This window comes from Heterobasidion irregulare, assembly GCF_000320585.1.
Source record: "Heterobasidion irregulare TC 32-1 unplaced genomic scaffold scaffold_05, whole genome shotgun sequence".
NCBI classification, from domain to species: domain Eukaryota; kingdom Fungi; phylum Basidiomycota; class Agaricomycetes; order Russulales; family Bondarzewiaceae; genus Heterobasidion; species Heterobasidion irregulare.
The window spans coordinates 1,024,826-1,051,410 of record NW_009258201.1 but is presented as its reverse complement, the minus strand read 5'-3'; the positions used below and the strand labels follow the sequence as shown (position 1 = coordinate 1,051,410).

General features: G+C 56.6%; 12 protein-coding genes across 12 annotated transcripts; 4 read left to right on the top strand and 8 right to left on the bottom strand.

Moving 5' to 3' along the window:
• Positions 1-368: 368 nt before the first annotated feature.
• On the top strand, positions 369-2,071 carry HETIRDRAFT_318209 (uncharacterized protein; the record flags this gene model as incomplete). Its single annotated transcript, XM_009547985.1, has 13 exons — positions 369-464; positions 673-696; positions 753-778; positions 848-866; positions 923-1,089; positions 1,149-1,188; positions 1,239-1,339; positions 1,392-1,451; positions 1,511-1,538; positions 1,596-1,650; positions 1,709-1,866; positions 1,914-1,967; positions 2,030-2,071. 13 exons carry the CDS (start codon positions 369-371, stop codon positions 2,069-2,071), a joined length of 870 nt encoding a protein of 289 aa, XP_009546280.1.
• A 269-nt stretch (positions 2,072-2,340) lies between these two features.
• HETIRDRAFT_36688 (uncharacterized protein) lies at positions 2,341-4,322 on the bottom strand. Its single transcript, XM_009547486.1, has 8 exons — positions 4,148-4,322; positions 4,044-4,086; positions 3,834-3,992; positions 3,426-3,709; positions 3,052-3,372; positions 2,806-2,995; positions 2,662-2,743; positions 2,341-2,609 (listed from the first exon to the last, which is right to left on the bottom strand). The coding sequence occupies exons 1-8, from the start codon at positions 4,196-4,198 to the stop codon at positions 2,471-2,473; spliced, it is 1,269 nt and encodes a 422-aa protein (XP_009545781.1). The 5' UTR covers positions 4,199-4,322; the 3' UTR covers positions 2,341-2,470.
• A 113-nt stretch (positions 4,323-4,435) lies between these two features.
• HETIRDRAFT_475082 (uncharacterized protein) lies at positions 4,436-6,971 on the bottom strand (the record flags this gene model as incomplete). Its single annotated transcript, XM_009547984.1, has 11 exons — positions 4,436-4,786; positions 4,840-4,986; positions 5,022-5,170; positions 5,219-5,326; positions 5,380-5,538; positions 5,596-5,916; positions 5,964-6,167; positions 6,220-6,447; positions 6,498-6,577; positions 6,638-6,833; positions 6,882-6,971. The coding sequence occupies 11 exons, from the start codon at positions 6,969-6,971 to the stop codon at positions 4,528-4,530; spliced, it is 1,941 nt and encodes a 646-aa protein (XP_009546279.1). The 3' UTR covers positions 4,436-4,527.
• Positions 6,972-8,434: 1,463 nt separating this feature from the next.
• Positions 8,435-9,321, top strand: HETIRDRAFT_118095 (uncharacterized protein; the record flags this gene model as incomplete). Its single annotated transcript, XM_009547983.1, has 6 exons — positions 8,435-8,607; positions 8,662-8,709; positions 8,741-8,976; positions 9,035-9,071; positions 9,140-9,204; positions 9,251-9,321. 6 exons carry the CDS (start codon positions 8,435-8,437, stop codon positions 9,319-9,321), a joined length of 630 nt encoding a protein of 209 aa, XP_009546278.1.
• A 2,369-nt stretch (positions 9,322-11,690) lies between these two features.
• HETIRDRAFT_147652 (uncharacterized protein) lies at positions 11,691-12,500 on the bottom strand. Its single transcript, XM_009547982.1, has 3 exons — positions 12,429-12,500; positions 12,304-12,358; positions 11,691-12,253 (listed from the first exon to the last, which is right to left on the bottom strand). The coding sequence occupies exon 3, from the start codon at positions 12,236-12,238 to the stop codon at positions 11,765-11,767; it is 474 nt and encodes a 157-aa protein (XP_009546277.1). The 5' UTR covers positions 12,239-12,253; positions 12,304-12,358; positions 12,429-12,500; the 3' UTR covers positions 11,691-11,764.
• Positions 12,501-12,724: 224 nt separating this feature from the next.
• Positions 12,725-15,432, bottom strand: HETIRDRAFT_451386 (uncharacterized protein; the record flags this gene model as incomplete). The annotated part of the gene is made up of 4 exons (XM_009547981.1): positions 12,725-13,273; positions 14,075-14,137; positions 14,195-14,460; positions 14,715-15,432. The coding sequence occupies 4 exons, from the start codon at positions 15,430-15,432 to the stop codon at positions 12,725-12,727; spliced, it is 1,596 nt and encodes a 531-aa protein (XP_009546276.1).
• A 116-nt stretch (positions 15,433-15,548) lies between these two features.
• On the top strand, positions 15,549-17,300 carry HETIRDRAFT_434148 (uncharacterized protein; the record flags this gene model as incomplete). Its single annotated transcript, XM_009547980.1, has 3 exons — positions 15,549-15,687; positions 15,759-17,060; positions 17,116-17,300. The coding sequence occupies 3 exons, from the start codon at positions 15,549-15,551 to the stop codon at positions 17,298-17,300; spliced, it is 1,626 nt and encodes a 541-aa protein (XP_009546275.1).
• On the bottom strand, positions 17,279-18,108 carry HETIRDRAFT_409480 (uncharacterized protein). The gene has a single exon (XM_009547979.1). The coding sequence runs from the start codon at positions 17,909-17,911 to the stop codon at positions 17,756-17,758; it is 156 nt and encodes a 51-aa protein (XP_009546274.1). The 5' UTR covers positions 17,912-18,108; the 3' UTR covers positions 17,279-17,755.
• A 1,153-nt stretch (positions 18,109-19,261) lies between these two features.
• On the bottom strand, positions 19,262-20,077 carry HETIRDRAFT_451384 (uncharacterized protein; the record flags this gene model as incomplete). The annotated part of the gene is made up of 3 exons (XM_009547978.1): positions 19,262-19,617; positions 19,678-19,819; positions 19,898-20,077. The coding sequence occupies 3 exons, from the start codon at positions 20,075-20,077 to the stop codon at positions 19,262-19,264; spliced, it is 678 nt and encodes a 225-aa protein (XP_009546273.1).
• Positions 20,078-20,688: 611 nt separating this feature from the next.
• On the top strand, positions 20,689-21,804 carry HETIRDRAFT_451383 (uncharacterized protein; the record flags this gene model as incomplete). The annotated part of the gene is made up of 3 exons (XM_009547977.1): positions 20,689-21,382; positions 21,444-21,508; positions 21,559-21,804. The coding sequence occupies 3 exons, from the start codon at positions 20,689-20,691 to the stop codon at positions 21,802-21,804; spliced, it is 1,005 nt and encodes a 334-aa protein (XP_009546272.1).
• A 615-nt stretch (positions 21,805-22,419) lies between these two features.
• Positions 22,420-23,097, bottom strand: HETIRDRAFT_451382 (uncharacterized protein; the record flags this gene model as incomplete). The annotated part of the gene is made up of 2 exons (XM_009547976.1): positions 22,420-22,520; positions 22,581-23,097. The coding sequence occupies 2 exons, from the start codon at positions 23,095-23,097 to the stop codon at positions 22,420-22,422; spliced, it is 618 nt and encodes a 205-aa protein (XP_009546271.1).
• A 1,522-nt stretch (positions 23,098-24,619) lies between these two features.
• Positions 24,620-25,564, bottom strand: HETIRDRAFT_439989 (uncharacterized protein). The gene has a single exon (XM_009547975.1). The coding sequence runs from the start codon at positions 25,147-25,149 to the stop codon at positions 24,694-24,696; it is 456 nt and encodes a 151-aa protein (XP_009546270.1). The 5' UTR covers positions 25,150-25,564; the 3' UTR covers positions 24,620-24,693.
• Between the last annotated feature and the right edge of the window lie 1,021 nt (positions 25,565-26,585).

Genomic DNA, 26,585 nt, shown 5'->3' with positions numbered 1-26,585 from the left:
ATACAAGCCATCCCCGTGTGTATGATGAACGGAAGTAGTGCTCTGCTCCTAACCCCAGCCGCTTTATATGCTGGGAACTATCTTGCAGCGGTGTAAGTTCCTGGAGCTCTGTCTACATAGGATGATGACTGATAAGTTTCTATGGATTCTTTTGTTTGGATATTCAGTCTGTATGGCATCACTACCATCCAGGTATATTTATACTACAAGGCGTACCTAAATGACTCTCGTTGGATCAAGATTCTGGTGCGAACTACTGTTTCTCATGCTCTTGGTCATTAACCAATATAGCATTTAGGTGGCTCTTCTATGGTGCTCTATTCTCCCGTTGTATCTCTGTTTGGAGAAGCTAATGGTGCTGTTGGAGGATGATTGACAGCATGCATACCGTTCTTGCTGCGTATGGAGTGTTCGAAGATTTGGTCAACCTAGAGAGGGATCCTCTTCCGGTGTTCTTCAACCGAGTCCCATGGCGAGATGATTTCACCTCAACTAATATCTGTTTGCTGAATATATACTTAGGTCTATTTCGGTCAGTTAAGCTGGAAGTTTCTATCTGCCTACATCCAGATCATCTGACACAAATATCCAGACCACTGTTTTGTTGACAGTGCGTAGTGTATATCCTTGACGTAACCTACCTCTACTGATAACTACATCTTCTCATCAGAGCCTCAGCGACACCGCAGTCAGATGGTAAGTCAGTCTTATTTTCATACCGCCCACGCTGATATATTCCTACCTCATCTCAGTTTCTACCTTCGCAGGATTTGGAAATGTGAGCTGAAAGAATGGCACGTCCATAAACTGATTCACCATGTACATGTCTAGTGAGCGACTCCAACAGGATGCTCGCAGCCCTAATAGTGAGTGCTTTTTCGTGTGAAAGTCTAGCTTTGACTGAACCCTTACTCGCTACTAGGCTGTCCCTGTCACTGTGAGCTTGGGCGAGTACTCGTTTCGCCTATGCAAGGACAGTGGAGCTAACAACAGCATGAAATGCAGCATTTGGGCTTTGTCAGTTACACTTTCGCAGCGGCCGAGTATCCTGGTTGACAGTTTCACCTATCTAGACACATCTATCCAGCTGTAAGATCTTCGATTGTCGAGATATACTGGATTGATTGATTATACGACATCCATTTCAGCTATTGCTTGAAGGAAACCTTTGAAATTCTGACTCAAAAAGTATGTCCAATGAATCTTTTGTTTGATGTTGATTGAATATCCAACCCTAGACTGGCATATACGGCGTGCTCGTCTCAAGCTGTGCTTCAGACTGGATCATCACAGTCGCAACTTCAGTTTTACTATGGAGAGAGCATTCTTCGTTCAAGAGGTAAGCATTGAATTCTACCGTGTCAAAGACTTGGTTGTCCAAAGATCCGCAGAACGAACTCGCTCATCAATACGATGATCATGTACATCGTAACTACAGGTTTGTTTCCTAGGTCAAGATTTACATCCGCACTTCTCAACTTTGAGTGTCTGACTTAATTGCTGGATATAGCATCTTTGTCCTGGTGACGGTGGCCGTGGTTAGTTTCTTGTGCCTTACCTTATGTTGCCTACTCTGACTCTCATACTCAACTCAGTACGCCGCCATACCAGGATTCTTCTTTGTCGGAATGTACATCGTTCTCAGCAAATGTCCGCTATCTCAACTGGTTTGAGGAGCAACCTCACATACTGAATACCCACATCACAGTGTATCTCAATTCTTTCCTCGCCACTTTGAACAGCAGGCAAAGCCTTAATGATCAAAGGCAGAACGATCCTATGTTCTTCCCGCCTCTATCTACAAATGCCCGGCGCTGTGGAGAAGCATCACAACACAACGGATTGAAAAGCACGATCCGTGGGCAGGTAGATTAACTCCAATTTCAACCATTGTACATGCTGATTTTCTCTAGGATCTCATGGTTCAAGTGGATACTGAGATGGATAGGGTTGTCGACCCTGTTCCTGTAAGCATTCATCCTCATCTCTTCCACTCTACCGCGTCTGATCACAAGTTGTTATCACCTAGATGCGGCCCCAAGAATGGAGGACCATCGTGAAAGTGATTTGATCGAAGGCATTCTATTTATCCAGATGTCAATTGCGAGTTGCAGGATGGCGACTAATTCTACCTCCTTTCGGTGAAAATTCAATGGAATGAGCTCGGTTTTGACTCCAAGGGGTGTACTGTGTATGATGCGAATTGAGTTTTAGAGAATCACCTGGTGGTAACTTTCTCAAGGGTGGTTCATTGGCTGACAACGCGCATAAAGAATTGATGCACACTAACTGTCCGACAAGACTCGGCTACAGACAAGTTTTCAAAGCGTGAATCCCAATGAATGAGCTATGAAGTTTCATTCAGCACACTGTCGAGTCTTCAAAGACATGTCAATGGATGACATGTCATCGCCTAGATGGCGAGGAGACTGATACACCATGTGTGTATATTGTATAATACACATCGACATTACATCAATTTGCCACTAGGGTGGCCATTCCCGTTACTGGACGAAGTGCCGGTTTTCTTGAGATGTCGTCCAGTGGCGAAGAGTACGCTGTCAAGGATCGAGGCCACAGTGAGAACTCCACCCACGATGGCGCACGTCCTAGGCAGCAACGTCAATGTGGGGACAACATAGGCATCTAATGGCAACGCACGAGGTGACGAAGTGGGCAAAGGATTGCCGCGTTTCTTCGTGAACCACCAAGATCGGGGATATTTCGTAGTTGAAGAAAGCACCTGTTGGGAAAAACACATCAGACTCGAGTAGTGAAGACCACTTTTTAATGGCGAACGCGAACCTGGAATGCCTGAAGTGCCATGCTGAATGTGAACTCCCTCATTCTGGCCACCCTGGGAACCAGTAGTAATGTCCCGCTCGAAGTGAGTCACGCTGTATTGGTGGGTGTTGACGGTTTGTCCATCTAGGGTACGGAATTGCGTGGAAACAACTTTGAGGAAGTATTGGAACATGTACTGTGCTTTCGCAGTCTGGGCGTATTCATGTTATGATTACAAATTGAGAAATAAAGGAGGCAAAGACATACCCTCGCCTGATATCCATCCAACGGGTTGCCAGAGAGCCCCATCCGCTCCTTCATCTCCTTGCCTTTCTGCATTTTGTTCACATCGTACTCATCGTCTGCTGTGAAGGTAAACTCATGTACTGTGTGGCTGAAGTCGTGGCGGTTGCCATCGTTCTTGAGATATGGTACAAGCTCGTAGATATTGGAAGCCGAGGACTGGAACGATTTGCCGGGTGAAAGATGAATATTACCGATAACTTTATTGACCCGAACGCGTCCCGCGACGTTGCAGCCCTCTGTGGATTGCTCTTGCAGACGTTCTGACCAATGTTCTTGAACGCACTAACGTGAGAGTCAGTACAGGGCGTGCTATTCGGGAGAAGCACAAGTCTCACTTGCTCAATGGCGTCCGGGTTCCCAAAACTCCAACCTTTCTGCACATATGACTCCCGCACACTATCGCAACTGTTGCAGCAGCCACTTTGGGGAGGGAGCCCACCATAGCAAGAACCGCAGTATCCGTCCTGGCGCTGCTCGTTGATCTTGTCTATTTCATTCCGCAGTTCCGCAGAGTGCGCATTGACCAATGCGCCGGTAGGTGAAAGTCGAGACTTTACAATATTGTGAGTGATATCCCGTTGTGTCTCGCCCGAAATGTCCATGACATCCAGAGAAAGGACTATTACGACGACAGCAGATCGTCAGTATGCAATTCGGAGACAGAGCGAATCAATGCGAGCGAGTATCTCGACTTGTGATGATCGGTGGCCATGGAAAGCGTACAAGAGCAAACTATGACTTACGGTAGCATGGTACCCTCGGAAATGTCACATTCATCCGTACCGTCAACCGCTCTCCTCGGCTCTTATCAACAACGACCGATGTGTCCATGTTAACGCGACGATAGTCGAAAAACTCCATTGTTGAAAACGCCAAAATAATGGCAGCGGAAAGGATCGTCACTGAAACCTCACTTCAACTCATGAGCAATTGGCGCAGGTAATCGTACTGACATAGCGCGCCGGTACGCGTCTTGACCTTCACATCCTCCATTGTCTATGCACGTTGTATTCATATATAGATCGCCGTTGGCAAGCGTGCAAGTAATTGAGCTGACCTTGCCGAAGGCATCGATGCCCTTGAGGGCGCCAAATAGTCCCTTGGCCATACTGAGAACCACAAGGCGTGGACGAGAGAAAGAGAGACCTTGAGAGCGAGTCCGCGAAAAGGAAAATGGCCAGCAAATAGAAAGTAAGAAAGATAGACGTGGCCTTATGGCTCGCAGGATAGAGTAAAACGAATGCTACGTGTCCAGGTCCGTTCACCTGCATGTTCGCGCCGTTACATCATCACATGCTTTCGACTTTCCGCCCGCGTGCATCTTGGTAGCGTGTCCGACCATTATCCTCTGAATCACCGATCTGCCGAAATATATTGCCGTTGACGAGTAGACCGCAAGAACGTCCAGGTATAGATAAATACTCATGTGCATACCGCCTACTGAAGTCCTATGCGGTCCACGCCTTGCTTCACCTTTCCGATGAGACTCCTCACCCCGTCTCTGATCCCATCCGCCTGGACGCCCACGTTGTCCCCGCTGGTCCTGTATACCCCTGCCCCTCCGGGACCACCGATACTGACATTGACACTCCCTAGGTTCAAATTCAATGCCGGAGCATTTGAAGCTGACTCCGGTGGCGGTTCATAAATCGAAGAAGGGAAGCCTGCCGCTGCAGAGCTGACCATGTCAAGGAAACTGAAAAAGGAGCTCAGTGCTCGCAATAGAACAAAACGAACGAGGCAAATTACCTCGATGAGTTATGAATGCAGCTTCCTCCCAGCAGGAAACGAGCTCCCCCGGTACCAATAGCTGTGCCATCCTGGTTAAGGAGAGCAATCGCCCTCGCTTCCTCATATGTTGTGCCGCCAATCATGAAGATTATCACATCTTGCGGTCTGTGAGCCGATTAAGCTTCATTGCAACCAAGAACGAAGATAGGAGAGCGCGCCTCTGTAAACCAGCGTTCGGACCCGCTGATTCTAGGAATGGATAGCTTGTGTCTTTTAAACGCCCTCTGAAAAGATTCTCCAGCGTCTGTGACAGATGGGGAGTGTGCTGCATGTACACATTCTCTACACCCTACAGGCAGTAGTCAGACGCGTTGTCCTCAACGATAAAGCTTGTTACCTTTAATCCTTTCAAGGCGGAGCGACCCATCGCAAGTAAAGACTCAGTAGAGAACAAATCATCTTGCCGCTGATCCGAACCAGCTATATTGAGCACTACGTAGACCAGCTAATGTTGTGTTGAGGGAATAAACCTATCATGAAAACTAAGCAAGAACGTACACGAGCATCTTCCCGCCGGACGCCGTTTTGCAATGCGAGGTTGATAAGTGATGCGATGTTGCTTGCCTGCGTCTTTTGATACCGCAGAGCATACAGAATGACAAGGCGAAGTTTCGCCCTGGGAGAAACAGCGTTATCTGTGATGAACGTTTGCACACTCTAAACTTGCCGTCAGCGTTGTAGGCGATTTTCGTGAAGAGAACAGATGCTGTCAACCTTGATATCCGCCCCTGCCGACGTTGCAAGGCCTTGCTCAACCTCACCAATTTCCAACAACTTCTCTTTCCCGACAAGTCGACTCAGCTCACCGACTAGAGCCACATGCTTGCTCACGTTCCCACCAAGCTTCCTAAATTCGGGATACTCCTCCACGAAACGCTTCATATCTGTAATGGAATTTATAGTTGCAGGGTTCTGGGCAAGGGAGCGTGCCTGATAAGACTGCACGTAGGACTTGAGAGAAGTCCCGAGGTCGCCGAAAGTGGCTAGATGATGAGCTTGGAAAAACGGGTCCGTCGAAGTCGTTAATGTGATTTCCTAGTCCTATGAGCAACAGAATTTATGAAAATGTCGAGATGACTCACAGAAAGCTCCGGTCGAATATCTGGCACTTGGGTCATATCGACACGGCCATTTTGTATTCCAAAAAGCTCGTGCACCATAGCCTGGTAAGTCCATTGTGAAAGGATGGGCGTCACTGGGTCATTTCGTCTGTCGAGGATCAGGAGCAATGGCGGGACTTGTGTCAGCCGAAAATCGAATAGTTGGGATTCCGATTGAACGCAGTGCTATTCGATTGTGAACGGTCCCGAATCATTCGATCGTTCATGGCCTGCGTACCTGAACTTCAACGGCCAACTTCTTCGCCATAGCACTCATCTTCTCGTACCGAATCACGGGCTTCTTCTTCAAGCTAAGCAACACTGATATGAGACCCTGAACAGTGTATCGCAACGCTTTGGGGTCCCATGTGTTTGGCGACGAACCGAACAGTGGCTTCGAAGAGGAAGGAGGGTGGTTCAGCGAGAACAGAGAGGGAAGGAGGGGTGCATAATCTGCGAAATATTCCTTGGAATATGTATCAGACTAAACCTAACAGAGCGAGGCTATGGGCTCACCTGCACTTCCCTGACGACTTCGAATTCATCCGCATCAGCTAGACGCTCGATGGCAGTCTTGCTAAGTATGTTACTGAAGTCTGCGGAATGTATACAGAAATGTCACGGAGATGCTGAAGCGCAAAGATTCACCCACTAACACAGGTAGTATTCTCCATAGTTCGGCTCCCGAAGTTCAGCCTCTAAAGCATCCAAGCTTTCATCACAATTCCGCAAAAAGCATACACACTTCATGTGGGGCATCCGGTCTCGCTTCTTGTTGTCTATGCGGTCTGTAAGATAGACTTGATGGGACAGCAATGTTGATTGAGTTGAAGCCAGGGATACAATGGGCGTCTGAAAATCGGTTGGTCTTCGACATGCATTCACTGGAATATTACTGACCGTGTGTGTATCCAACAAGAACACCTTCATCGCTGAAGGGACCGATACCATCTTCGTGATGTATGTATCGACAGCCTTTACGACATCCATCTCTAATTAGGATTATGTCTCAGTGTACACGAGTATTTCGCGAAGTTTGCTTTGGTGGTAAGAGGATAGACTGCAAGGGAGGGATACAACGTCTTTGGAAGTACGATCGCAAGGTGTATGCAAAGTATGTAATCAGCATGACCTCATGACATAACAAAACGCTGAAGCTACTAGCGCGACGATCCAAACGTTCAATGATGAGGTATATAGTATAGAAGAGGTCTAAGTCTTGAAATTCTCAATACGCTATTGTACGCTGGCACAGACCAAACAGAACATACAGTCGTAAACATCCTCAGGCAGACTGTGAGTAGGTCCACGCATTATGCCATTGTTGAACCCAAATGCCCGGCGCGAGCTCATCTCTCTAGGACTGTCTCGTACATGGACCTGGTAAATACACAATCTCCGTCCCGCCTCACCTTGTTGATCTGGAGGGCAATCCATTCTCTACCCTCCTTGTCGCGCATACAGTTTGCTTACCACGAATCCATGCTGCTCCAAATCAGATGGCCATTCTCATTCAAGACGTGCAGCGAGAAGCCTGTATCCAGTTGCTCAAGACCTAGCTCTGACAGGCACTTCGAGATCCGCATGATACGAAGTTTATTGTGCCAGGCCACTGAGGTTACGTTGATCGTCAGTGGTGAGCAATGATACCAGCGGCCCATGTTGCGATGACATACCGGCAAAATTCTGGTATCTGGACAGGTAATCCGTGGGATCGGTGAGCGATCAACGAGACCTGTCTGCACAGACAAGAGTCGCATGCCGTAAAAGCCCAGCATTAACTTGCAAGGCTGGACAACGCGGTCCAAAATGGTCTGATCGGATTTCATAGACGCGACCTCGTGAGGCATCAAGCGCCGGGACTCAAAATTGACACCATCTTCTTGGATAGGAAGTCTGCAGGAGTCGATATCGCGATTAACATATCAATCAAGTTGAGAATAATGAAATAGGTCCGTACAGCCATTGAATATAGACATGCCTTCGCTCTAGGTCGTCATATGCGCGTCTCTAGCTATATGTGTAGGATATCTATTATCTATATCAAGGTACATTCGATTGAAAGACTCGAAACACTCCGCTCGTGAAGGTCGTCGACAAGTAAGGCATCTAATTGACAACGAAGCACGCCAGAGTGAACTTGGATGTGGCTCCTGGATATCTGTGCAAGAGATCATGTATGTCTTTTGGGATCAATGACATGGGTATTGAACATTGAAGGTTTTGAGCCGGGATAGCAGCTAAGATGATCGAATTGCACTCTGCCACTGCAGGGTAGCACACGGTAGCACCAGGTGAAACCAGGTGGAACCATGATGGTCCGCACTCTGCAGTATTACTCAGTGCCTGGCTGCCTCGGAAAACGCCGCGGTCGCTTGTGCAGAAATTTCAGCGTGCCCCACGAAATCGATATTCTTTAATCATCATCCAGGTGGCAGGACTACAGTACCAGCATGACACCTGGCGACCCTGACATTACCATGTTGCACTCTGAGATTTTTGACTCAAAACCAGACTGCTCCTTATTTTCAATCATCTGTCTCAAATTCAAAGCGGTGTCCGAGGATAAGTATTGGAAGACTCAGAACTCCTTTCATCAAGCAGGAGATTTACTCGTTCCGAGCAGGTAAGTGCTCGGCGTTGACAGAAGGTATGAAGTTTGTCCGTATCTCTGATGCAGGGTTCGAGGTGTGCGTGATCAATCCATGTTCTCGTGGTTTCATGTCTTGTGAGTCCTTGTTGTCTTTGAGAATATATAGTGCTGAGGTTTCCACCGACAGCATGTTCTCGGCTCGCTATGGGAGCAGTCGGCTCGAACTCGTGTTCTCCGAGGATATCATCTCAGGGCGTGCGATTAACACGGCGCATCTATCAACTTACGTGTCCGATGTCCTTGCCCTCTCGAAGATCCTATCTTCAAGCTTGGTTGTCGCCAGCTCGTACCGGCTTGTCCGATTCTTCCTTGGCAAATTTTATTGGCTTTTCTTCTCGCTCTGTTAGAAGGCGCACATCTCCCGTATGGCTTTGCGATGCTTCTCATCATGCCATCTTAGACCCGCTTTCCATTACGTTCGACGCGTTGATTCCAAGGTAAGTCGAGAAGCCTTTACAGTAAAGTAGTAGAATCCGATGCTCACGAACCCTGTTCTTGCGAAAAGAAGACCTGATTTGTTCGCGTCCGGGTTCGCTACACTCGTCTCGACTCCACAAAATGTGCCGAAAAGTGCGTCATCTCAGGTCCCCTCATAATCTGCTCTGGCTTCTCACAGTTCTTGGAAAGACGACATATATCTTGGATTACCGGTGGAGGCTCGTGGATGCCGACTTCGGGGCCTCGTGATCCGGACAATTCGACCTTAGTAATAGATAGGCTTCACTTCACGCTCCGTGAGATTGTGCTCGCTGTTCTCTCACACTGTGGAAACACTACAGGCCCTCATGCGCAAACAATGCCAGCGCCAGCGTCTCTGCATGACCACCAGATCCAGAAAACTGTTCCTCTTCGAGCCAGTCTGAATCATCGCGGTCTTATCTCGTCTCTCACATCAAGCATCCCATGCCCGGTGAAACAACTATGCTTGCTGTTCTAGATCTGAATGACTCGTTGTCTGGACTCGCTTGGTCACTTTGGGCGCTGTCAGTTGATGAACGCCCCTATGCGGCGTCTTTCGAAAGTTCGGATCGTGCACTTCGGTGTTTTTCTGGGCGGCGTCGAGATCTGTATGCCCCTGTGAACAAGTACAACAGCTCCTAGCAGAACAGAACTCCTAGCTGCTATCACCTCGCGGACTACGCTGTAGCGTTGTAGGTATTAGGCTGGTCGGGGCGCGATCATAGTCACGAGTCCCATATCGCAGTTCGCGGGTGTCTATACACGCCCACAGGGGAGTCATGTGGCCCCTCTTTGTTCAGGCCTGTGCACAGTAGATCCGCATAGGGGCTTTGCCTCGCGTTCATCTCACCTGTAACAGCCTCCCACAAAGGTGATATGTAGCTTCCGAGCTCGGACTTCCCCACGTCGCAGGTCACGATCACACGGAGGTGGTCAGGTGGGGTGCGAGGATTCTGGCCTGATCTTCAAATGCGATCATCTGCGCTACTCGATGGCGAGAATGTTCTTTGTCGTGGCATTAGGGTGCGATGATCAGTGATCGTTCATGATGAAAGAAGGTGCGAGATTCAAAGACCCCCGCCCGACGTCATCCTAACTCGTTCTCTCGCCGTAGACAAAGCAGCGGAACCGGGATTGATTCCGTGCCGTCTGTTGTAGCTCGGAGATGCGTCCGTGGCGCGTCCTCTCGCGAGCACATGCTCCATATTGCTCTCCATGCGAAAGCTTGACAACGGTAGGATGTTTGCCGAGAAACCAGGCGGCACTAAGACCTGCTTTTCTAGACTTTCTGTTCGGTCAAGTACTACATCATGCATAATTCGCCCAACCGAGAACTATCTTCTGTAAGCAGAACCCTCCTCGATGCTGTGTCAAATTCGCAACCATCCCAACCTATGGACCTTTGGCCTAGACATGGCCGTATGAGGCACAACTGAGGAGGTTGTAGGCCATCATCATGTCAAGACCTTCTCAAATTCCCTTCTCCTCGATGTACAATTGGCCCGGCTTGAGGACAACGGTGGGGCCTGTTCCCGGACATGGACCCTCCTTCGTCTCCATTCCTCGAAATAAATCGGCCCCACTGAGCCCAGACCTTGTGTAGGGCTTACTTGACCGTGCGCGTTAATATGGCAGCATGTCCTGCGCCAACGTGCTGGATGTCCGTGTAGTGGTGCTATGACATGTAGATGGCATTTGTGTGCAGGCATGGCCTCTGTCGAGATCTGGATGACAGGCAGAATTGTATTGTCTCGGACTGGTATTCTTGATAGCATAGTGCAGGATAGTAGCGTCCGTTCTCCGACGCTTTGGGTCGAACAGCTCGACAGGTGTTTTACATATGCCGGGCCCACGCCATTTTGATTCCATTTCTGGGGAACGATTAAACAATTGCACACGAGTTCCTGCGAGGCCCCACAGGGCGCCTTGCCTTGCCTCGCCTCGCCGCGTCTCACGTCACCTCACGGCCTCATCACGGATCTCATTGGACAAGCAGATGCGACTCGCACGCGGATTGGCTGCACAGTATGCGGAACCGTGATTTTTCGGGGTCCTCCGTGATGGATCAGATCAATCTTATCAGCTCAAAGCGCTGCGCATGCATGTGGGGAAGTCAGTGTGCACAGGTATATTGCACCGGCGTGCTTTTTCATCTAATAGTGTTCCCGCATATCGGTAAGGAGCAATCTGTAGTGGAGACCCGGCCGGGGTCGGGCAATCGATGTGTAGAGCTTGTGGTCTGCCACGAGCAGGCGGAGGTGCCGCGCCGGGCCTGGAAATCATCATCGAGGTGCACTAGGGTGCACTGTGGCGATCCACACAGCTCACGCGGCCACGCCTGGACGACCTGTGATAGTTCTGTGGACATATGTTTGACTTTCATTGATCTATCTACGAAACCGGGCGCCCCGCTGACAAGCCTCGACGAGTTGACGGCGGACGCATCAAGTATCACATGTCAACCGATGTCGGGCGACGCGTGCACCCGCGTGCGTTGCGACTGTTGCAACGGAACCTTTTTGCTTGCGTGGTCCCGCATCTGGATCGCTGGGTCGCGAACTGGTCGAGAGCGCTCACGCCGCGGCCGCGTCAAAAGCAAAAAAAAAACAGCGTTTCAGCGTTTCAGAGATTTCGATTAGCGTGCGTCGGGGCCTTTAACGCCTTTACAAATTCATAAGCGGTCGTCGCCTTCTTGCAGCCTACCCACCGCACAACGCGCGCCCGCCAATCGTGCAAGGGAGCGCAAATGCGGCTTGTGGGTGCAGTCGAAGCGCCAGGACGGGAAGCGCGAGAAACGGACGCTCGAGGAAGCGCACCCCAGTGGCTGGAAGCAGGCCCGATAAGCCTTCCGGCTGTCCTGAGCGATGCTTCGATCGCGCATCGACCAATGACTCCAGATTGACGCAGCCGCCACCGCGGAAGAATTCGAACCTCGCGGGCGCCCGGTCCGTCTCCCAATTGGCGCGCGCGCGCACGCCTGTGAAATCCAGCGCGGGAAGGACAGGAATATCGACGGTGGTGGGCAACAGGGGCGCAGCTCGCGTCGAGCTCGATGAAGCGGGTTGAGGCTGCGGAACAGCGGCCGAACCGGGCTCGCCGACGTGATCCACAACAGGTCTACCTGCAAGGGCAACAGGTATTCCATACGTGCTGTTGTGTCCTACACAGTATTACACGCCAATGCGCATTCGATCTGACGCTGCGGCGTACCTGTGGACATATGTGGGCGCGCGGGAACGCCCGGGCGCCTTGTTCGTGTTAGGCGCTGTGGAGGGCTCCGTTAAGGCTGCGCGTTCGCCAGTGCACACGCACTCACGTCGAGCCTGAGAACTTACCCGCGGCTATCGCGGCATCCGACCTGGTTCCGACGTAGCATGGGTGCGATCTGCCATGGCATGCCACCGTGCGTTGCACCAAAGGACTGAAACCCTCCGTACCTGCATAAATCATGAGCCTGAGGGGTGGGCACGGTGCGGCGAGAGAGGGAGGGGATATGTCGGACTTCCGAACATATAAGTAACTCGCTTTAGAGACGTGGTGGCGCAGGCAAAGACTCGGATTCGTGGATTCCGCGGACCGCGACCGAAATAGGTCCGCACGAGTACGGTGGGCCGGGGAGAGATGCAGGCTCTTAGAAGCGGGCCTGTTCCCGCAGCGGCGCCAGCGAGCGAATGAAGCTTCGACTCTGAGCTTCGAAGGTCGGCCTTCGTCGAGCGCTCCGGGCATCAGTACTGGCAACTGCCTGGCGCTGACTGGCATCGGTGAATAGACCACCCCGACGGGCTATCACGTTTGTGGTTTGTGCTGGACGTGGATCGCCAAATCGCGGTGCGTTGCTGGCAGCGACGTGGTGTGCGGGGAGAGCTGTCGGGGGCGCACGGCATCGGGCGGGACAGGTGCGCAGAGGCTGATGAGTGCCGGCAGTGTGGGGGATTAACGGGAATGAATGGACGCGGGTATCTCCGTATGCCACGCTGCTTCCATGTATGCGGGGGAGGGGAAGGGCACAGTAGTGGTGCGGGTGTGGGATCGCGTGCGTGCGATCCTGCTCGCGCTCGCATCGGGTATGCAGGGATGCGGACGCGGGTAAGCTCGCAACTGTGGCGGTGTGGACATCAAGATCATGATGCTGTTGCTGGCAGTGGGGAACCTGGGGAGGCGGGGGAACAGGCTGAGATGGCTATAGCAGTCGCGCTCGGCCGGATGCCGAGACGCGTGCATTTGGACTTACTTGGCCTCAAACGTGATGTCGGCGTCAGTTTTGAGATGGGGAAGCCGAGTCTGGATACGGCAGTGCCACAAGGACCTATCTGCCCCTGTTGGCTTACTGGTAAATGTAATTCGTCCTTGCGGCGTCGATGGGACAAAGGAAAGAAGATAATCATATCCTGATGCAGGGTACCGCCGACTTATGGACAGGTCAGCATCCTGTGTCATTGTCCGCGTGGAGAGAGGCGGTCCGGTAAAGTACATGGGGAACACGGTTCCAAGTCTAGGGCCTTACAGAGGACCATTTCGAATCCGCACATGCGGGATTCTTCTGCGAAGAAGGGACATCGGGAGATGCGATTCCGAGTCGGGAAGACTGAGAAAGCTGACGGAAGCTGGCGAATCAAGAGGGGGGCCAGAGATATTTGACGCTGCAGCGATGACCGACGTGTTAGGGCATGATATCATCGGACGACCGTGGTTGACGATGATGGACCCATAGTGTCTGTTCCGGGCGGGAGTCTGAATGTTGAAACACTGGAGCACGGAGGCGCGCGCGACCGCCGAGATGAGATAGATGTGTGGGTCAGCGATCGACTGGGAGCATGCGTCGCTGAGCGTCCGGACTGCTCCCGAGCGGGATAGCATGCAACTCCATTGACACTGGCGGCGATCGAGGGTCGGGCGCGACTCGGGGGCAAATTTTCGACACGCAAAGAGACCCACGTCGGCGAATCGGCCGGGAGATCAGTGTTGGGCATCACTTACTCACGCAGGTTCCCCCGCCGCGCGAAGCCGCTGGGCGCTGTTGGCGGGGGCTATATATGATTAGACGCTACCAGTGTGCGGTGTATGCATGAAGGAGCGTCGGCCTGTGCTGGATGCTGCGAACGGCGACCCAGAGACGATGAGGATGGGTGGGTGGAACGGCAGATGCGTCCAGGTATAGCAGAGGGATGGCAGGGCGGGCCCGCCAAAGACGGTGTTCTGCGGGCGCTGATTTGCTGGCCGGGATGAGAAGACGTGCCTTTGAGTCCCCATAAGTCCACACGCGATCTCGGGAAAGAGCGAAGATCGCAGCGCTTGCTTGGGAGGGAGAGCCGAGGACATAAGCAAGTAAGACGGATTGGGTGATAGGCGGGTGTCCGAATTGACGCGCTGTCAACGATGGGACCAATACAGTTTCGGCAACTCAAGGGCTGGAATTTGGTGGTGGAATGCCGCCCGGCGGATGATGGTGATGGCGGGGCCGGCTCGTGCGTCTAGATTGGTGAGCAACGAACAACAAGAGGGGGAGGGGTGATGGCGATGTGAGGTGACACATGGATGCAGGAGTTTGATGGCAATGTTGGCTGTTGAGGTCATATCGATATGGAAGTGAGGCAAAACATGCTAGATCTGCGTTTATGTACAGGCGTGGACGGAGCTGCGATAAAATGAAGGACACAAGGAAAGGAATGAAGCTGCGACGGACGACGGAGAGTCGTCGGAGTGCGCGGTGGGAGAGTCGGGACTGCTGACAGAAGGAGACGAAGGAGGCGGACTCGGACGGAGGCAAATGAGCGGCGGCGGGGAGGGACGCGGACGAGGTGGGAGATGCGGGGGAGCGGGGGATGCCGAGGGCGATAAGGGCAGATGGCAACAAGCACATGGAAGTCGCGGGGTCGCGGATATGAGGCGAGGGAAAAAGGAATGTGTTTTTCCGGGCGAGGCGAGGCGGGTTCTGGCGCTATGAAATATGTAAGACGGGTGGCGACGGGTGTGTGATGTAATCGGATGGGAGGGCAGGAGGATCTGTAGCGTGGGTGGCGGCTGGGGTGATGGATCGTGGCTGGAAGGTGGCGGGCGCAGGACAAGGAGATGGAGGGTGACCCGAGACGAGACAGCTGCGCTTTGAGACGAGGAAAGGCGAGGCGAAGCTGGCTGGCTGGGCGGGGAGGACGGAGGGTCTAGAGCGGAGTGGCGGACGAGCCGAGTTGCCGCGGGGAAATTGGGGGCTATTGGGGGGTCGGAGGCGAGGCAGAACATCGGGCGAGCCGGGACGAAACAGGAACGGGAGAGGATTGGTGGGGCTTGTTCGTTGGGTCCCGACCCCGTGGCGCCCTCAGCAGCGGTGGACCGGTGGGCCATCCATCAATAAATACCCAGCCCGTCGTCCTCCCTCTCTTCCTTTCCCGTCCACATTCCCTCCTCCCATCCCGTCCCCGACGCCACACACATCCACACGCACCCCTCCCTCCACAACAATGGATCACCTCGACACCTCCTGGTGTCCCGTCTGCGCTCGCCAGATCCTCCCAAAGCGCTACACCGTCCCCGTCCCTCTCCCCGTCCCCCAACAGCCCACGCCCGCCCCGCCTCCGTCGTCCCCAACCTCCCCTTCTCGTGAGTCGCAAACAACATCCCGTCTCTCCCCTTCTTTCTCACTCGTCCCTCAGCCCCGAAAAACCACACAGAGGACGCGCACCCCGTCCGCCACGCGCGCACCAAGAACGGCACCATTCGCGCCAGGACCGCCGGTGGCCTCGCTCGCGGAACAGGGCGTGTCAAGCCTAACGGCACCATCAAGCGTTCAGACTCCAAGAAGAACCCCGCTCCCGCTGCACCGCCTGCCGCGGCACAACCCACACCCGCCGTTCCGGTGAAACACCGCACGGTCATCGACCAGAACCCCACCCCGCTGTATTGCTCTGACGAGTGTCGCTTGGCCGACCTCAACACCATCCACGGTGGCTTCCCCATCAACTACAACCCAGACCGCGACGCGCCCGACTCCCCCACCTTGCCCCCCGTCCCCCACAATTCGCTTACCGGCATTCCCTCGCCCGTCAGCGAGATCGATGACAGCGCCTCGAGCACTTCCACCTCCGTCGATTCGGATGACAACATCCTTGGTGACACCGTCGACTACGCCTCCATCTCCCCCAGCGTCGCAGCCCTTGCGCGCATGTACAACTTCCCTCCCCTTCCCGTCCGACTCGCAGTCTTCGACGAAGAGGAAGACACAACTCCTCCTTCCGATCCCGCAGAGGAGTACCAGAGTGGAGTCATGATGGCTGCGCGTCGCATCAAGGCTGCGCTCTGCCCTGAGCCTCCAAAGAGATCGTCATACCCCTTCAACAACCAGGCCCCGTCACGTGAGCGCAAGCCCATTCCGGGTTGGACGGATGGCTCCGATGCTTGGAGGTCCTCTGTCTACTCCATCTCGTCCGTCGACTCCGCCAACAAGCAGGCTGTGGGGAGCGAGGAACGCGCATCTGCCTACAGGTCCTTCCCCGCCTCGCCGCATCGTTCCGTTGGCGTCTACTCCACCCTTAGCGAAAACACTACGCCAGTGGCCTCTCACGCACCCGCCCCTGCCGATTTCAATGCGAGCATGCGCTCCAAGACCCAGGAGGAGGTGTCTTCAAATTACCCGCTCACTTTCGTGAGGAGAACCGACTCGCGAACGTCTCTGTCCGGAGCTTCCCCGCAGTCCCTCCCCATGGCGCGCCGCAAGGAGCACAGTCTAGTGATGCCGGGGGCTGAGGGGATGTTACTGGTCCCGAACGTGAAACTTCGATCGCATTCGGCTGCGTCGTCGCACTCGGGCGGCACGTCGTCTGTCTCGAGTTGCCGATCGGGCTCAACGCGCAGCCTTGTGAAGAGCCCCCTCAGCCGTCGAGGGAGCCAGTTCAGCGAGGAGGGCACGATTCCAGAGCTGCCGGAGCCTGGCGAAGTGGGCTCTTTGCCCGCGCCGAAGAGGCCTGTCATTGAAAGTGAGTCTCACGGTTTGTGCGTGACCGATCTGGTTCTAACCTTGATTCTTCGTAGCGCGCTCGTGGTCCTACGACAATGTGATGACTTACCCGATCATGCCCATGCCGAAGCGCAAGGAGATTCGCTTCGAGAAGCAGGTCATCAACGGCAAGACGCAGATCGTCGAAGTCGAGGTGGAGGTGCAGCCCTCCATGAAGCGGCTGTTCCTCTTCCCTGGCAAGGAGGTCGTTCGGCGCTAGTCGTCGCGACCCGGGCTTTCGTTCTCATCTGGTTACCCCAGCCTCGCATTGCATTGTTCCCCACAGCATACCACATGCCCATATGATACCATCGACGACGACACGACGCCGACGATCCTAATCACGACATCACTTATTTGTCTCTATCTTACGACATCACGACATCGCTTGCTCATATCATCCTCCCTCACCCCTAATGGGTCGTCCGTGTCACCTCGTTCGTCAGGAACATCCCCTCCACGCGTCGCGAGCCCCCTTGCATTGCAGTTCTCGTATCCTCTCCCAAAAGTTCGTTGCGTCTCGTCTCGTTTTTGTCCCGTTCGTTTGCTTTGTAAATTTGTGTACTATCATCGCTTACCCGTCTGCGTCCATCGTTTCCTTCCGTGTACGAGTAGTTACTACCCTACCCCTACCCTACCCTACCCTACCCCTACCCTCGTGGACTTTTCTTCATCTTATTCCCGGGTCCCCGTCATTGCTCCCTTCGTGTGTCGTCTGGATCCCATTCGAGCGCACTCTCTCGCTTTCCACTCTATCGCCTCCTCGCTATCGTGCTTTCGCATTGGGATGCCGCATGCATCCGCGGGGGTTGTCCCTCGCCTCCCTTCCATTGAGATTATTTTTCGTTCGTGTGTCTTTCTTTTTCGTGGATTTCATACGGTTTGGTTATGGGTTATCGTCGCGCGCGCTCGTTATTCAATCTCAAGTTTACTTTATTCGGGTCGTGCCATGTGTGTGTTCAAGGAAGATATCCTTTGTATTCCAGTACATATCCTATACCACTGCCAATGAATTGCGGTTATCGTGCATCTCCAGGGATCTGTTGCGCGATCGGCCTCGGCTGAGGTCATTGTTTGAGGTTTGTCAGAGACCGCTCGGTGTCTGTGTTTATTACAAAGCCAGACGTCTGCGTGGTTGATCGTCTCAGGACGCAGTCGGCCTGCTATTCGGATTGGAGCAGCCAGACGTGGATGGACGGGAACCAGGGCGCAAACGTTGTTCTGCTCTGGCGGGTCGCGATGTTCTGGATTCGGCTCGGGTCCTCGGTACGAGCAAGGTGGGCGGTGGTGCCCGTCGGATGTCAGGATACGTCAACGGCGGCGTTCGCGAACTCCTTTCCTTCCCGCATCCGTCCTTCCCTGTCCTTCTCTGCCCCTTGAGCGCTTGAGCGCGCGCGCGACAGGCCACGGTCAGTGCCCGCCAATCACGGGGGCGCACTCGCTCGCCCGTTCGGGAACGCTCCTCCCGCCTGGGTCTCGCTCGTCGGTCTCGCTCGTCGGTCTCTGACTCTCTGCTGGACGGGAGCCGCGGTGCCCGATTCCCGATCGTCGTCTCTTCCTCTGCTGCAAATGCGCACCTTGGAGGGCTTTCGGCACACACAGCGCGCACGCCCCCCCTACCCACTCGAATCGCTATGGCCATGGGGAGCGCAGGAGCGGCGTATCTCTCGCTACTAGCCAGTCACGACCGGGCCTAGCCCTGCGCAGTTTTGCCTGCCCATGGCGAGTCGGCCGTCGCTGGTCGTGGCTGGTCTCGATTGCGCCAGCAGCCAATGACCGTGCCACACGAATATCAAATGCGCCAGGGCCCACCCACATCAGCGCCCGCCCCTGCACGGGGTCGGTCGTGACGCGAAGGCGCGACGTCGTACAGGGTGTTTGCAAATAAACCAACAATTCTTGCAAATTTCGGCAGAGCGAAAAGGGTCGCAGATCGTGGCACCGAATCTGCACTCATGCGCTACTATGGCGGTTTGCAATTGCGCAGTGGTCTGGAGCCGCCGCCGCGCGCGGCAGGGGGCTCGCGCTGGCTCTCATTGGGCACGCTTATGGGGGGACGATCCCTCGCTTGCCGTTTAGAGGCTTTGGGATTCTTCTAGCAGGTCGCTCTGCGAGATCTTCTACGTTGGATTGGATTCTAAAACCGAATCTGGATCAGGAGTCTCGAGTAGGTCTTGGGCCTCAGGCTGTCTCAGGTCGGCCTGGAGGGCGGATGTGAGCGACCAATGGGGCCGATATTGGCTCGAGGGTCGTAGGGCCAACGCGCAAGTGAGGACGTATTGTTTTTACGTTGGTGGAGTGGCCTCGGGCGTTGGGACGAGGCCGACGCTGGCCGACGTTCCTGGGGCCGTGCGCGTGAGCCTCGGCTCGTTGCTGGCCGCGTCCAGTTCGGCCGTCTGCTTTCAGAGGTCGTCTCCGACCAGCTCCGACCTCGACGAGGTTCTCGTGGCCTGTTGTAGGCTCTTGTTGGCATGCCGGGGTGCTCGGCTCTTGACGGTGATGAGATTCCTGGTCATCCAAGGCACGTCGGACAGTCTCTGCGGCACGAGTCTGACGGAATCGACTCGTACAGGATCAAATTACGCTGCTCGCCCCACCTCTATCTCCCGGGCTGTTCGCCCATTGGCGTGCAGCCGTGTCCCGATCCTCTTGGTGCAAGGACGGCGATCTCAATTCGCGCGTCGGTTCGTAGATGCGGGCACCTCGAGAGCCTGTGCGGACTTTGACGATGGGCTCGGCCTTTGAGCGTCAAGCCCGCGAAGGGCGGTGTCTCAGAGGGCGGAAGCCCTATCCCAGTCGGTATATGCGCAACTTGACGCCCCGATTTTGTCGTTCCGACATGAACAGAGCCATGGGGTGCTCTATCTTTGTTATTGGTCGCTGCCGCGCCCTGTGCGCGTCGTCTGGCACGGGGCGCAACTTGTCGGGATCGCGAATTTCAACGCGTCGGTATCGCTGTGGGTGCCAGCAGAGTTGCTTCCGCGCGCGTCCCGTCATTGGCTGACGGACATTTGTAGGTTGGACGACGCAGACCAATCTTGCGTGATGTCGATCGGCGGCGGGATCAAATTGGCCAGCACTTGGAATCAGACGTTGTTTGGGGCCTGCGGCTTCTTTCCGCGATCGGTGTCGACTTGTCTCTATCTCTGGTACTTCACCTCACTTCACCTGCACTCGTGCGCAGATATCTTTGTTATTCGACTATCGCCCCGCTCCTTCACACTAGTATCCTGGGCCTCTTGCGTGTGCGATTTCAAAGATGTCACTCGATCCCGCGCCTGGCTCTCTTGCGTGGTCGAGTAAAACGATCTTCCCCGTCATCGGATGCAAATCTATACAAACAACTTTCTGAGATGGGAGGTCAGGCCGAACAGGTCGGTGCGCCGGCTCGGACGTGCGTTCCTAATGAGCTCATGTACGACGTCGGTGGAGGCAATCGGCCTCGAACAGTGCTGTATCGGACTATACATCCTGTGAGACATTTTTGTGCTAGGTAGGCGCGCCTCTTGACTTGCGTCATGGTCATGGGGGCGCTGTGCACCGCTCACACAACTCCATCGAGGCATCCGAAGCCGAAGCTTGGAACTGTTGCATACCACCTATGACGGATGGCTGACGCACCGTCCCGCACTGCCCATCCAACCCGAACTCGCCTGACATCAGTTGACGTCTCCGACTCTGCCTCGACCGGGCTCGACCGGCGCTTCGCGACTCCTGAGTCCCTCCAAGGCAGGCATTCCGATTCGTATCGCCTTTCGGCGCGCGTGCACTCCCTTTTTACGCACGGCCGGTCAGCAGTCGCCATAGTGCCTCTCCTGTCTCTCCTGCCGCTCCCCATCGTGCTCTGCGCGACACATATCAACTGGCTGATCAGAGGGGGTCGACCGTGGCAGGCACTGATCTCTCTTGATCCGCGTCGCAGACACGTTCGACGTTCGTGGTGGCACACTGGCGGCACGCGGCCGGGCAGGGCCTCTGATCTCGGGCGACGGATTTCAACTCGACGCGGTCACGACTTTTGGAGCGGGAGACGTACGCGCTTCGCGCAGCTTCGCGAGACGTCCTGTATGTTCTTCTGGTGTGGGGCCCCGCATTCGGTCGATCGGAAGCGTCATCATCGACGAAACGATGACGGCAGGTTGGCTGCTGCGACACAGGGGCTCCCATACCATATCCGGACGCTGGGGCAGCATCGGAATACGGAACTGACCCGGATGGGCTTCGGGCGGACTCACGTAGGCTCACGTCGCTCGTCGTCGATGCCTGTACGGATGCCGAGACGCGATAAGTGTCGGCGGTTGGGTAAGTGTCGTGTCGTTGGACGCCGTGGGCCGGCGGGACGAGCCTATGCCATGTCTGGCAGTACCAGGACTATGTAAGGTCTCCGTGCGCCCGTCCAAAACGAGCACTGAATTGGGATGCGTAAAGGTGCGTAACGCATTCATTCATCCATTCATTCATTCATTCATTCACTCAAGTGCGGCACGCGTCCGCCCGTCATCACCAGATCGCTCGCGCGCGGCAGATCCGTTTTCGCCCCATCATATCTACGGGTTGGCAGGCACGGGACCAGATTGGGTGACCTTCCTGGCCTGCGCGCTCGGGTGACGGTGACGGTGGGAAGTCGAGTCAGGTCGGCGTCACTCGGGCGCAGGCTCGCAGGCTCGCAGGCCTGGAGGCATCTCCGCGGTGGTACCGTAATTCGTTACGATGATGCGCGCTAAGACGTACATACGCCCCGCGTCACGACCCGCCCGTGTCTTCTACCGTCCGGAGGGGCTGGCGGAACCACGTACGCACTTCCTTAATGTGGGGAAGGGCGTGAAAGGCGCTGGGGTCCGATCGTCATGCTGCTTCGCGGTCCGTCGTTTCATGAATGCCGCGTGCGCACGCTTTCCTTTCCCCACACTACCGCTCGCTCGCGAAATGAATGGGATAGGAGAAGTCGCACGGCGCGCGCCGGTAACTGGCGAGAGAAAACAAGCACATAGGCTCGTACAGTAAGTGCGGCCGAACACACTGGATCTTCTGCGTCCGAAGCCCCATTCAATAGGGGCTCCGTTCGGGCTGGCATTCCCGCCGTGCCTAGAGACCATCGGCCGCCCCTCGACGGCCACAGACCAGCCTCCATGCCCCGCATCAGCGCGCAGTCGCACACCTATCAACTTCAAACCGCATCGGCAAGTTTCAAGTCGCCGCGCGCCGCGCGTGGGACCTCATTAGCTCGGCCATGGTTGAGCAGTGACGACGAGCGGGTCACGCGATGCGCATGCAGACGTGACCTGGCTCGGGCTCAGCAGGGCAAGATGACGTTCTGTGGGAAGCCGTGAGGGCATTTTCTAGACGCTACTCGCATGGACTCGCGAGACGGTAGGCTTCATTCCAGAACGCGGTACGACGGGCGGCTGGCCAGCAGTCACCGGACCTTGCGTCGACGTCGCTGCAGGCAGCCGTGGCCAGCGGAGGTGTGTCGGCGCCATGTGTCATCGACGAGGCGCACAAAGGAACGCGCTGCACGTCGTCCACGGGAGAAGTGCGCGATCACTTGAGCTGTCCGGTGCAGCTCGTTTCGCGACTCGGCCCACGCGCCGGCTCGGGAATGGGAGGAGCTGCGCCAGAGAGGACGACGGGCGCGTTCGCGGGGCTAGGTTCTGGACGTGCAGGCGTCTGTGGGACGGTTGGCTTGTTGTGTGCGTGTGTGCATGCGCGCGCTGCCTGGGGTCGTGCATGAGGTCACGAAGTGAGACATCGCATCTGCCATGAACGTGCGAGTTGGAGCGAGGCGAGGCGAGGCGAGGCGAAGTGGGTGGGTGGCCCAACAGGCGCCAGGGCGCGCGCCTCGCGCGACGCTGCGTGCATTCTAGTGCACGACGACGTGCACGGAACGCACCGCGGCGGAGACTCGAGGAGACTCGCACCTGGATCGAGGGGGCGTACACGCAGTTTGTCTGGTAAGTCCCGAGAATGGACGTGTCTATCCCGCTGGGATTGCCCTCAACGCAGCATCTGGCGTGCATGCACGTTGATCGTGTCGAAATCCAGAGCGAGCGACGGCAAAGCGGGCGAAGCAGACGCAGAAGCTGAAGTATAACGGATGCCGCTTGAGCTCGGGTCCATTCCAACGACGATGGATGGCGACGACGACGGAGCGGCGCGAGGGCCGCACGACGTCGCCCTCAAACGGCATCCTCGCCGCCATATCCAGCAGCGCGCCACTGGTCCCGCTTCCCGCACCGTGTCCCCTGTCGACCGCCACAGGCTCGCATCGTCGTCGTCGACAGAAGCGCACGCGCACGCGGTAGCCCGCGCTGTCACTTCCCCGCATTGCTCAGCCGCCCCTGGCCCGTCGCCCCGATCTGGAAGGGTCAAAGCTCGATATGGCCTGGCAGCGGGACGACAGGCGCGTCGCGTCCGACATGGGCCCATGCTCCGAGTCTGGAGGATCGCCCTTTGTCTGACAGACAGGGACCCGTTCGCGGTGGGCGAGCGGCTGGGCTGTTGGACCCTGGAGGGAAGTGCGCCGCCCGAAGCAGCGTCTGGGTTGCCGGACGGGGAGTTATTGCGGCGCGCGGCTGTCTGCTTGTCTGCTTGTCTGCTGTCGCCCGGCGTCCAAGCGTCACTCGCGATGGCCCAGAGAGCGAGCGACGCTTCCAGACTTCCACGTTTCTCCCGCGTCTTGCTTAGTTCCCCGGTCGGCCGCCCTTCTGTTTCGCGCCCTGTCTCTCGGACGTCGATGTGCCTCGGAAGGCCGCCGCGCCGCTCTGCGTTGCGTTGCTTGCTTCTGGCCTCGGACGCCATACCTGCCTACCTGCCTCTGGAAAGTCTGGACGACACTCGGACCGCCCGAGCCCGAGCCACTGGTCCCCGCGCGCGCAGATCGTCGCGGGTAAAAAACCCATGTACTACGGTGCACGAGCAGGCACCTCGTCTCCGCACCGCACCGTCTCAGTCATCCGGAACGCCGGCACCCGACTCGCACGCGCACGCGCACGCGGGCCGTCCCCTCTGTGCGAAACGCACATCGTGACGCGCGACGCGCTCTGTTGGACGGCCAGCGAGCGAGGCCCACGACTGCCATTGCCGGCCCATTCGAATTCGACCCGCGCGCGACGTGAGCGCGTCGCGTCGCGTCGAGCGCAGACGCGCACCGTACTGTACGCCGGCGAGTCCTCGTTCTCTCCGACGACCCACACCCGCTTCCACCCCGAGCGCGACGCCCCCGGCGCCCGCACCGAGTCCGCGGCGGCCCAGGTGCAGACCCGCGCGCCCGCGCCCGCTCTGCGCCCGCAGGCTACCGCCCGCGGTGCCTGTGCACATGGCGCGCGCGTCCATAGAACAGGAAGGTCGAAGCGCAATGAAGGGCCGCTGATATCACAGTACATCGATAACACTACTACTGCATCAGAGCGGACGCGATCGCGGACCGACGGGATCCGAGCCGTGCGAGTCCCTTCAGAGAGCTTCACGGTCTCAATCAAGTTCTCGCGAGGCACCGCGCACTGTGTATCGGATGCCATGTGGGGTATTGAGGATGCGGGTGACGGCTTGTTACGAGGGCTTCTGAACCGCTCGAGCAGACGTTCTCATTGCGACGATCTATGTATAGTGAGATTCTAATGTACGCGTAGGCGTCCGACCGCGTCCGTGCGCACGCACATGCACATGCCTGAGCCTGAGCCTGAGCCTGAGCCCGCAAATAGATCAAAGGAGGGTGGGATATCGCGGGCGGCGCGTCGGCCTCCTCCGAGTCCGATCCTTCCGACAGCGCGCGGCCGGGTGGGGAGAGGGGCCGTGAAATCTGGCGGGGCCGCGCAGTCTGTAGACTGTAAAGTATCCATTGCGCGCAAAATCGTGCGGCACGGGCACGGGCAGGGCACGGCGCACCTCGCTCGTCTCGGCGCGCCCGCCCTCGAGAGCGCACGAATCGACGCTCGCGGGGCCACGATCGATGTCGATGCGGGAGAGCCCTCGAGCCCCCCTCGCGAACAAAAAGACGGCGCCCCGCCCGAACTGAGACTCGCCGACGCCGCGCACCGACCCGCGGGGCGCCCCGCTCTGTGCTTTTCCATCGTCCACGCCCGCGCGCGCTCACCCTCGCCCTCGCGCGAGGGGGCCGCGACGCGGGCTTACTTTGCGCGCGCGCCGTTCCCGCGCTTCCCGCGCTTTTGGCTTCAGACGACGTGCATTATCGACCGGCCCGACTGCAGCCCAGGACCCCCGTCGAGCCCGTCCGCCAGCACAGCGCGCGTGCGGACCCCGCCGTCGCCGTCTCCCTCCGCCTGCCCTTCCCGCGTCCATCCCCGCTCGCGCTGTGTCCGTGTCCGTGTCCGTGTCCACGTCCGCGTCAGTGTCAGTGTCAGTGTCCGCCGTGGCTCGCCCTGCGCCGTCGCCGCCGCCTCGTCCGCCTCGTCCGCCTCCTCGCCCCACCCGTCGTCCTTCTTACCCACGTCCCGCCGCGCACACTCGCCGCGCACGCTCATCGCGATGTCCGCCCCCCCGCGTTCCCCCGACGGACCCGCGTCCGTGTCCGTGTCCGCGTCCGGGCTGCCGATCGCGCCCGCGACGGCGGCGCGCACGATCTCCGAGTACTGCCGCGAGCGCTCGGTCTCGGTCGGGGACACGCGGCGGCGGAGCATGAGCACGCTGGCGCGTCGGTGCGGTTCGTTCGATTCGGGAGGATGGTTCGGGAGGGAGGTGCGCGTCAGCGACGCGTCGGCGGAACGGGGGACGACGGGGGACTCACAGACGACACGCCTATGCGCGCGCACGGAAAAAAAAGGGAGGAGGCCGAGCGGTCAGCGGGACGCTCGTGTTTTTTTTTGGGGGGGGGGGGGGGGGGCCGTGTCGAGGCGACTCACCAGGACGTTGGGGAGCAGGAACGCGAAGAAGGAGCCGAGGCCGTTCTGTTCGCGGTTCGGGCTGCGGGACACGGGATACGGGGGTACGGCGTGAGCGGTCGGAAGCGAAGACGCGGAGACGCGGAGACGCGCGAGGAAGGGAGGAGAGAGAGGGGGAGACACGCACGCGAAGTACGTCGCGGCGGAGAGGACGTTGAGCGCGCTCATGGTAAAAAAAACAAGGAACCCTGGGTAAGATGCGATGCGATGCGATGGTGCGTCAGAACGCGAGGGTCCATCCGACCCGCGAACGGGCTGCCACGCGGGCTCACCTTGCCTGAGGAACGTGCGGCCGAGGCTACCCTGCGCGCTGCGGTTCCACAGCACATGCTGCACGGGCGGCGTGGTCACGAAAAGGCGAGCAAAATCAGCACGAGGACGATGACGGCGCGACGGGAGAGAAACGGGACGCGACGCACGAGGACGATGATGGACATGGTGAGGAGGTCGAAGAGGAAGGCGACGAGCTGTGCGGGCCGGGCGGGGGTCGCCATAACCTGTTTAGCTTACGCCGCGCACCGGGAGCGGCGGGACAGACTCACAAAGGAGAGCTGCGGGGGCGAGGGCGAGGGCGGGGGCGGGGTGGGTAAGTTCGAACTGGTCAATGA

Coding starts and splice junctions, on each gene's coding strand:
- HETIRDRAFT_36688 (XM_009547486.1), bottom strand. CDS start 4,198: ATGGCCAAGGGACTATTTGGCGCCCTCAAGGGCATCGATGCCTTCGGC. Junction 4,087..4,147: donor GCATCGATGCCTTCGGCAAG/GTCAGCTCAATT, acceptor CAACGTGCATAG/ACAATGGAGGATGTGAAGGT. Junction 3,710..3,833: donor TCCGAGGGTACCATGCTACC/GTAAGTCATAGT, acceptor TCGTCGTAATAG/TCCTTTCTCTGGATGTCATG.
- HETIRDRAFT_147652 (XM_009547982.1), bottom strand. CDS start 12,238: ATGGAATACCTGTTGCCCTTGCAGGTAGACCTGTTGTGGATCACGTCG.
- HETIRDRAFT_409480 (XM_009547979.1), bottom strand. CDS start 17,911: ATGGAAGGGAGGCGAGGGACAACCCCCGCGGATGCATGCGGCATCCCA.
- HETIRDRAFT_439989 (XM_009547975.1), bottom strand. CDS start 25,149: ATGGAAAAGCACAGAGCGGGGCGCCCCGCGGGTCGGTGCGCGGCGTCG.